At 45.7% G+C, this 9972-nt stretch overlaps 1 protein-coding gene and 1 pseudogene across 2 annotated transcripts in view; one reads left to right on the top strand and one right to left on the bottom strand.

Moving 5' to 3' along the window:
* HTR3D (5-hydroxytryptamine (serotonin) receptor 3D, ionotropic) overlaps positions 1–6160 on the bottom strand; it is a 10037-nt gene extending 3877 nt beyond the window's left edge. The window contains 11 exon segments of the mRNA XM_011945860.1: positions 2106–2340; positions 2462–2693; positions 2847–2904; positions 2906–3063; positions 4179–4265; positions 4267–4340; positions 4535–4667; positions 4670–4706; positions 4959–5064; positions 5858–5906; positions 6146–6160. Of these exon segments, the coding sequence (XP_011801250.1) occupies positions 2106–2340; positions 2462–2693; positions 2847–2904; positions 2906–3063; positions 4179–4265; positions 4267–4340; positions 4535–4667; positions 4670–4706; positions 4959–5064; positions 5858–5906; positions 6146–6160 (1184 nt within the window).
* Positions 6161–9706: 3546 nt separating this feature from the next.
* LOC105514480 overlaps positions 9707–9972 on the top strand; it is a 2119-nt pseudogene continuing 1853 nt past the window's right edge. Inside the window, exon 1 of the transcript XR_001002182.1 lies at positions 9707–9820. The product of XR_001002182.1 is annotated as a putative elongation factor 1-alpha-like 3 (transcript). The remainder of the gene's footprint in view (positions 9821–9972) is intronic.

The raw sequence follows: 9972 nt of genomic DNA, 5'->3' as shown, positions 1-9972 counted from the left end.
AAAAAAAAAAAAAAAAAAAAAATACACCAAATATTTGGTGGCAAAACCAGACCAGAATTGATGCAAAACTATTCGTAGTTTTATTTTTTCCACCTAGTGTGAATATTCATAGATTTCATTGCAGAAATATTAATGTGCCTGGTTACAGGGTGCTGCTCCATACCCTAGCTGGGGTGTCAGTAACATATAGTAAATAAATACACACTTATGACCTTTTTAAAATCTGAAAAATTCCGAACTCCAAAACACATTTGGCTCCAAAAGTTTTTGAATCTATGGTTCCTACTTCGTCGGGTTACTATAAGTATTCATACGGCACACTTAGAGTGCCTGCCACACATTAGTAACTCAATAACTGGTGGTTATTATTATTACTATTACTGTGTCTTTTCTGAAGGCCCACCTTTTAGAAAGCTGTGAGTACAGGAACTGCCAAAATAATGACAGACACAGCAATTTACTTAGGTGAATGTGAGGGTTGTATTCTCCAGGTTGTGGATATGCCTGGAGGATGGTGATGGTGAAAAGAATGTGTGACAGCATTCTGGAAACTGAGGAGCAAAAGACTTTCGAAACAAACAAACAAACAAAAATGCATCCTAAAAAGAGAATGAAGGGACACAATTTGGTTTGAAGACCATGGGCCTGAGTGACAGGAAGGATTCAGAGTATTGCAGGGTATTTCCGACTTAACACCCCAGATGCCCATGGGCCCCTCCAGAGTCCCAGTGAACTGAAAGAAAAGAGCAAGTGACAGCTGGTCCTGGGGTTGCAGCATCCAGCTGGGAACCTCTGTAGCTCCAGGATCCAGTCCCCACCATGGCTTCGGCTCTGCAAGAGCAGATACTCTTGCAGCTAACGTGGGGTAGAACTTTTGGCAGGCACTACTAGCAGCACCTCTAGTGGACATTATCAGCCTTGCCACCCTTTGGGCATCTACAGTGATCAGAGGGAGCCGAAGGAGTTTGGGAAAGAGCAGTGGAAAGGAGAAGCCAGAGAAATATTATTTAGTGAACCATTTTGTGAGTCTATTTTTACTCCTAGATGGTCATGATTTGGGAAATATAAGCTACAGACAGAAAGTAGTAGAATAAATGAAAGAAATGGAAATAAATCGTTGCGAAAAAGAAAATATGATGTTCGAGTTGTAGTCAAGTTGCTCTCAAATAGGTGCTTTCTGAACCAACAAATGCCTTAGCTCTCGTGTCCAGGGGCACAGTGGAGCCTCTACTTGTGCAAGTCGGTTAGTGGTCCCTAGGAAGAGACCTTCAAAATACTAAGGCAAGTGTTAGGAAAAGGCACTTTCCAGTTCATACAAGGGCATTTGTGTTCCTCCCAAGTAAAGTAGATGTCATTTTCAAATGTGCTTCCCTTGACCTTATGTTCTTTTCTTAGCATGATTAAGGGTAGATCAACTCAAATTACAACACAGACACTTTAATGGTAATGCAGGATTATGTTAACACTCTAAGTACTTAATGATGAATGAGTCATATGTCAGACTGTGACAAAAGGCTGCGCTCTTTAAGCAGGAGAGGCCTAGTTTTGGCACATTAATTTCTGAAGCTTAAGTCCAGAGTAACTGGATTTAGGAAGTTAATCTCTATTTTACTGTAATTCCTTCTAATAAATTTTGGCCCCTTCTTTCTCTTCCCCACACTTTACATGTTGTCTGATAGACTTAAAAAAACACACACATAAGAGAAAATCCTTCTTACTTGGGCTAATGAGGAGAAGTTTCCGCAAGAAGACTCTCAATCCCAAGATTTTTCTTTTTTTACCGTAACAGAATTCAGGGAAAAGCCAATACTTTCTGCAAAGGGGCGTATTGGGGTGATTTAATCAAGGATGTACCCTAGGAACCTGAATCCTGAGGAGCAAGGGAGGTATGGGAGGGCTGAGTGGGGCTGATGGCATGCAGTAGCAAGGACCCGACTTTTGGAGGGCATAGGAGACTATTCAGGTCTGGTCGGAAACTACACAGAGGACTGAATTAAAAATGAGGTGATTGCCAGGGCCACGAGGCTGAAATTTGGACAGGCATGAGAGCCTGGCTGGTTTCTGGAGGCAAAAAGAACTCCAGACTGAAGTTTGCAGCTGAGCACCTGCCTAGGGTGTTCCAGAGGCATATGACAGTGAGGATGGAGGAGGCCATGAAGAGCAGACAAAGGCAGAAGAGCAGGGCGTCCATCGCGTGGCTGAACTGCACCCACAGCTCCACCGAGTGCTGCTTCTGGGCCTCATGTTGCCACTGGGACCTAGTCCATTCTGAGCCCCCTGTCAACTCTGCCTCCCCAGGGCCTGGCATCTGCCCTGCTGATACTTCTGGCTCCTTCACACTTACAGAAAGACAGAGACTCAGCCACGGGCTGCAAATGGCACCTATGCAGGCAGGGAGACAGGGAAGGAGGCGGGAGCAGAGAAGTGGAGGTGGGGGAAGAGGAAGTGTGACTTCCCTCACCAGGCAGGTGGGTGGGGGTGAGACCCAGGCCCTTATTTCCCTTCTGGGGTGCAGTGGGACAGCATCTCCCTGGGCTGGTGCAGTGGAGCAGCAGGGAGTAGAGCCACGGAGGCAGGGGTTGGGGATGGGTGGTGGCCACGTGCAGCAGGTGGGTGATGAAGATGGTCTCCAGCAGGCTGTCCACCATCAGGGAGAGGCACAGGGTGAAGTAGACACCTGCGGGCAAGGGGGTCTGCAAGAGGGCCAGAGGCGCCACCTAGGATTTCTTGTTTCTTTCCCAGAGGATCTTTTTCTGGGATCCCTTTTCACTTCACCTGGTTCTGCCGGTCCCTCTCCGCATCCAACCCACACCTCACTTTTGCTCTCTTGGTGGATGAGGACGTACTGATGAAGCGTGTGATGAAGTGCCAGTGGCTGGGAGCAAGTCATTCATCATGAGCAATCATGCTGTAGCCCAGCAGAACAGTCGTCTTGAGTGGGGCATAGTTCCTACTTTCCAGTGGCAGGTAGAAACTGAGGACGTCGATGGCAACCAGAATGGCACTGGGCACCAGAAAGTTTACCACGTAGGGGCTGGGCCTGCACCTGCACCTGATGACCACCTAGTGGGGAGGAGAGGGAGGGGCAAGTGAGGAGTAGGATGGGAGGCTATCAAGACAGGTAATAGCAAGAACTGGAATTTGTCCCAGGCCAAACTGTCTAGTAAAGAAATATTACCTCCCGTCCCTTTCACCATCCAGTCTCTCCATCCAAAGGCGTCTCACAAGGTTAGAGTCTTCCATGCTGCTTACCACTGAAATGTATCTCATTCCTTTTGGCCCAAGGTGTCAACTTTCTCCACTTAAATTTTTATTCCTACTGATGTGCTCTTAGCCAGACTGTGGAACCACCGACTTAGGTGTCACGTGCATTTTATCTTTTCATTTCTAATTGCTGTTCTCATCAAGGTCTAATCTCTAGTGACTTTGCAGGAGGACATTTGAGACCAGAGGGAGGGAAAGCAGACAGTAGCAGATATTCTGGGGTTATCAGGATTTGGAATCATAATATCCCTAAGACAGTGTTTGCTAACTCTTTCTACCATATCTTTTTAAAAATAACAAAAATTCCTGCCTTCCAAAAAGTTCTGACAGCCACTGGGGAAGGGGGAGCTCACCCTCACTGTGAATCACTGGCATAGAGGCTTTGTTTCTTCCCCAAGGGATGCTTTATTTAGTAACTATTTACTGAGTACCAGGTATTGTTTTAGTACTGAAGGTTTATCAGTGAAAAAAGTGACAAAAGTCTGGGCACGGTGGCTCATGCCTGTAATCCCAGCACTTTGGGAGGCCAAGGCAGGCAGATACCTGAGTTCAGGACTTCGAGACCTGCCTGGTGAATGTGGCGAAACCCCATCTCTACTAAAAATACAAAAATCAGCTGGGCATGGTGGCGGGCCCCTGTAATCCCAGCTACTCAGGAGGCTGAAGTAGGAGAATCACCTGAACCCAGGAGGTGGAGGTTGCAGTGAGCCGAGATCACGCCATTGCACTCCAGCCTGGGTGACAAGAACAAAACTCTACCTCAAAAAAGACAAGAGTGACAAAGCCCAGGCTCTGTGGTTCATGCCTGTAATCCCAGCACTTTGGGAGGCTGAGGCAGGCGGATCACCTGAGGCCAGGAGTTCAAGACCAGCCTAGCTAACATGGTGAAACCTGGTCTCAGTCCCTGAGCTCACATAGAAGATGGCTTGTTCATACTGGTTAGTGGCCATGGTCACTTTTATTGCTCTTTGGTGGATACCCAGCAGTACCCACTCCCTCCTTGCTCTGAATGAGGTTCTGTGATGTATCTGAAAGCTCCTGGACGTCCTTCTCCATGCCCAGGCCCGTGTTCTCCCCTGCAAAGCAGGCCCAGACGACTCAGCCTCCCCAAATGCTCCCAAGTCCCTTGCCCAGACTGTTGGATCCCTCACTCCTTAGCATCCAGGCCCTTTTCAGCAAGATTCCCTCACTGTTCCCAGCTCTCTGTCCTCTTCTCAATCAAAGCCCTCTCTCTGCCTCTCAACAGTCTACTTTAGTGAGCCCCACTAACCTGTGTAGGTGAAAGGGCTGAAGGAGAGCGTGCAGCTCTGTTCATGGAAGGGGAAATAGAAGGTGTCCAGTTTACAGATGCTGACCACCCCCATTGGCTTATTGTATTTGATGTGACCTTCACTATTGACATACTAGCCGTGAGACCTGCAGGTGTCTGATCCACACTGATGCTGTGTGGGAGAAGGACAGAGAGGTAGGTGCTGCGGGTTTCCCCATCAGACTTGACCTTCTTTCTCTCTCAGGTCATCCCATTCTTGAGCTCCAGTACCACTCAGATGACTTCTTTCTTCTACCTATAATCATATTCTGGGGGTTTGTAAGTTCTTCAGTTCAGACCCGGCTCTTTTCTAAGTTGGGTCTTTGTGTGGCCTCCTTCCCTGTAGATGTGGTTTCCATTTTGCATTTTTGGCCCTGAGACTCACAACTGCTCGATGAAGACATCCGAAAGCCATAGGTTCTCAGTTGCCATGCCGGACTTCTTGATGCCTCTGCATTCATCTGGGTTCCCCTGCACAAATTGACTGTGCCCAGGCCAGACACGGTGGTTCATGCCTGTAATCCCAGCACTTTGGAAAGCTGACGTGGGTGGATCACCTGAGGTCAGAAGTTTGAGACCAGCCTGGCCAACATGGTGAAACTCCGTCTCTACTAAAAACACAAAAATTAGCTGGGTTTGGTGGCAGGCCCCTGTAATCCCAGATACTCAGGAGGCTGAGACAGGAGGCAGGAAAATCGCTTGAACCCAGGAGGTGGAGGTTGCAGTGGCCTGAGATCGCACCACTGCACTTAAGCCTGGGCAACAGAGTGAGACTCTCCTTCAAAAAAAAAAAAAAATTGATTGTGCTAGATCTGTAGGAAACCATGGCATGAGAGAAACATGGGGAGGGAGCTAGTATTAGTTTTGCTCTGTCTTCTGCACCTTCCCATTCCCTTTTTTCACCCATTTCTTTACTCTCCCACCACCTATCTGGTGATAGCCGTCACACTAACAAAGCCTTGTTTGTTTACCTCAGTATTCTCAAGACAGAGCTTGAGCTTTGTTCAGGATTCCCTGGGATGGAGCCACATAAGTATTGGCTCCCGTGGCCTTAGTGTATGCCACCTTCTCCCTGTGCCCCTTCTCTGCCCTCCTAAACCAGCAGAATAATCAGAAAGTTTTATATTTTCATTATTTGTCTGACCATTTGACCTTGTCTAATTTACGGATATTCTCAGCTTTATGCAATATACTCTGCAAAACTGGACCTAGCAGTGGAAAAAAGGGAGGTACCCTTTTTTTCCAGAGGTACCAGAGTAGAGGAAAGGGGAAACTGAGTCTGTCATACCATATTTAGCCACAGGAATGATGTCACCGGTTGAAGATGTGAATCCTGGAAAAGCAGCTTTCATCTAGATGATTAACTCCAGGAAGGCAGGTCCCATGCCATCACCCCCTCCTTGCTCACTTTCAAGTCTGTTCCATGTGGCAATAATGATTTTTGATCTAAGTCACGGAAATATACAGATCAAAACAATTCAAAGTACATGGAGAATATAACCAAAAAACCTAGTAAGAAGGTCTATTGGGAAAATGTTTCTTGACAAGTATTCCAAAAAGAACAGATTTTACCTGCAGGAATGTCATTGCAGCATTTCTTATCATGCCTTTCCACTCCCCAGAATACAGCTCTACTTTTAAAAACACTTTTAAGCGTCATTTTTTCTTTTTTTTGAGGCAGAATCTTGCTCTGTCTCCCAGGCTGGAGTGCAGTGGCGCCATCTCGGCTCACTGCAAACTCTGCCTCCCGGGTTCAAACGATTCTCCTGCCTCCTGCCTCAGCCTCCCAAGCAGCTGGGATTAGAGGCACGCACCACTATGCCCAGGTAACTTTTTGTATTTTTAGTAGAGATGGGGTTTCGCCATGCTGCCCAGGCTAAAAATAATTTTTTCAATATTTTATTGTGATAAAAATATACAACGTAAAATGTACTCTCTTAACCATTTGAAGGGTACAGTTCAGTGGCATTAAACACATTCACATTGTTGTCCAGCCACCACCCTCCATCACCAGAGCTCTTTTCTTCTTGCAAATCGGAAACTCTACACCCATTAAACAGTTAATTCCCTATTTCACCTTCTCTCCAATCCCTGGCAACTGCTATTCTACTTTCTGTCTCTATAAAATTAGACATATACACTATTTGTCGTTTTGTGACTGACTTATTTCACTTAGCATAATATCCTCAAGGCTTGCCCACATTGTGGCAAGTGTTAGAATTTTGTTCCACTTGAAGGCCGCATAATATTCCATTGTAAGTACGTACCACATTTAATCTGTCCATTCATCTATTGATAGACCCTTAGACTGCTTCCGAGTTTTAACTATTGTGAGTAATTCTGCTATGAATGTAAGTGTACAAATATCCTGTTTTCACTTTTTTTGGGTATTTATCCAGAAGCATAATTATTTGGTTGCATGGTAATACTATTTTTAATATTTTGAGAAACAGCCATACTGTTTTTCCACAGTGGCTACACCATTTTACATCCTCACATGCAATGCACAAGGATTCCAATTTCTCCACATCATCACTAACACTTGTTATTTTCTGTTTTTTTGTTTTTTTGAGACAGAATCTTGCTCTGTCTCCCAGGCTGGAGTGCAGTGGCACAATCTTGGCTCTCTGCAACCTCCACCTCCTGGGTTCAAGCAATTCTCCTGTCTCAGCCTCCCTAGTAGCTGGGATTACAGGTACCTGCCACCACACCCAGCTAATTTTTGTATTTTTAGTAGAGACAGGGTTTCACCATGTCTGGTCTTGAACTGCTGACTTCAGGTGATCCACTCACCTCAGCCTCCCAAAGTGCTGAGATTACAGGCATGTGCCACCTTGCCCGGCTTCTGTTTGTTTTTAATAGTAGCCCCCCTAATGGGTGTGAGATGGTATCTTATTGTAGTTTTGATCTGCGTTTTCTTAACTACTAGTAACATTGAACAAACATCTTTTCTTGTGCTTATTGGCTATTTGTATATCTTCTTTGGAGAAATGTCTTTTCAATTCCCTTGCCAATTTTTGAATTGGGTTGTTTGATTTTTTTGTTGGAACCAATTTTACAAAATCCAATCAGAGGGCCGAGCATGGTGGCTCACGCCTGTAATCCCAGAACTTTGGGAGACCAAGGCAGGAGGATCACCTGAGGTCAGGAATTTGACACCAGCCTGGCCAACATGGTGAAACCCTGTCTCTACTAAAAATACAAAAATTAGCTGGGTGTGGCAGCACGTTCCGGAGGCTGAGGCAGGAGAATCGCTTAAAACTGGGAGGCAGAGGTTGCAGTGAGCTGAGATTGCACCACTGCACTCCAGCCTGGGTGACAAGAGCGAGACTCCGTCTCAAAAAAATAAAAACAAAAAAAAATCCAACCAGAGGGTCCACTGCTCACCACTAGACCACTGCAATGTTGGGTGAGGACTTACCACTTCCAGATGGCAGACAGGGTGAAGGTATGTTGACATGAATGAGGATGCTGTAGTTGGTGACTGGACCGATAGCCTTTCTGTCAAACACTGCTTGAAAGGCAGCAGGGTCCACCCCATGCTGGCCAAAGCCTGAGCAATTGATAATTAAAGTGTTGCCCTTTCCTGTAGTGAGCAGAGACTCTGAGAGAGGAGGGCCAGGGCTGGGGGGCCTGGAGAGTGTTTCTGCATGGAGAGAAAACAGGGGGCACTGGGAGAAGCAAGTGAGCCCCTCCTTCCTGGTCCAGGAAGGGTGGGCTGGGCTGGTAGGCAAATGGTGGAAGCTGATGAGGTGAGCTGAGTCAGGGATCCATCCTCAGTGCCATTGTTTTGTCCCCATGCAAAACCTGTCCAGATATGTATGCAAACTCAACCCTAACCGCCACTTTACAGTGTCCTGCCACGTCCTTAACAATCTCACTGCAACCTCTCCACCTTCCCCCAGGGTCCTTCTCTTGCTTACCTCCAATGTGGAGCCATGTGAGTGATGTCAGTGACAAATTTTGCACTCACAGTTCTCCGCCTCACTGTATTAATATGTCATAGATGCTAATAAATTAATGATAAGGGAGGTAATCAGGTAGGTAGTGTGAGACATATGGGATCTTAAGAAAACAAATCAATTTCAGTTTTTCAATTTAATGAGTATTTACTGTGTCTTTACTATGTGCTGTGATTGTTCTAACATTTAGTAGTCTTCATCACTGAGATTATCTTAGAGAATTCTCAGGCTGGGCTCAGTGGCTCACGCCTGTAATCCCAACACTTTGGGAGGCCGAGGCGGGTGGATCACCTGAGGACAGGAGTTCGAGACCAGCCTGGCCAACATGGTGAAACTCCATCTCTACTAAAAATACAAAAATTAGCCGGGCGTGGTGGCGGGTGCCTGTAATCCCAGCGACTCAGGAGGCTGAGGCACGAGATCGTTTGAACCTGGGAGGTGGAGGTTGCAGTGAGCCGAGATTGTGCCACTGCATTCTAGCCTGGGTAATAGACCAAGACTCCATCTAAAAAGAAAGAAAGAAAGAAAGAAAGAAAGAAAGAAAGAAAGAAAGAAAGAAAGAAAAAAAGAAAGAAAGAAAGAAAGAAAGAGAGAGAGAGAGAGAGAGAGAGAGAGAGAGAGAGAGAGAGAAAGAAAGAAAGAAAGAAAGAAAGAAAGAAAGAAAGAAAGAAAGAAAGAAAGAGAAAGAAAGAAAAAGAAAAAAAAAAAAAGAAAAGAGTCAACTAAATGTTAGGATCCTAGGAAGAGGTACAAAGTTGTCAATGATATGAGCATCATTTTTACCATAATGAACATCCAATCATTGACTATCTAGGAATAACAAATATTAGCCTGTTTTCTCGGCTTCCCAAGAGTTACACGTCTGCTCAGCTCTTGCTCTTATCTTATGGTACCTTGCAGCAGCAGGTGGAGGATGAAGCCGAGGAGGAATCCTTTCCCATAGAACCAGCCTCTTTCCATCTTCCTCTCTTTGGCACTTCTCTGGGTACTTGATGATGATGTTAACCTTAAAAAAACTCAGACCACACCTTGAGCCCTACCTTTGAATAATACATATATGAGCTGGCATTAGCCACCTCTCTAACAAGACCCCTTGGTGACAAGAGAATGTCACAGAGGAATAACTCACCCAGTACTTTAACTGGGCCTGAATCTAGCCTCCAAAAGTAATATGGCAAATCAGTTTGGAGAAGAGGAAGAAAAATATGTGGTCACTGGAGCAGTGCTAATGGCTTCCTCATTCTTTAAAGTCACTCTGGTGCACAGTGCATCACCGAGAAGGCACGTATGGCTACCACTGCCTCTAGGTGCCACATGCACTTGTTAGACCCTGCTGCCACCTTTCTCTCTCTTTCTTTCCTTTCTTTCTTTTTTTCTTTCTTTCTTTCTTTCTTTCTTTCTTTCTTTCTTTCTTTCTTTCTTTCTTTCTTTCTTTCT

Source organism: Colobus angolensis, unplaced genomic scaffold (assembly GCF_000951035.1).
Source record: "Colobus angolensis palliatus isolate OR3802 unplaced genomic scaffold, Cang.pa_1.0 Scaffold245, whole genome shotgun sequence".
NCBI classification, from domain to species: Eukaryota; Metazoa; Chordata; class Mammalia; order Primates; family Cercopithecidae; genus Colobus; species Colobus angolensis.
This window is presented reverse-complemented; position numbering and strand designations above follow the sequence as displayed.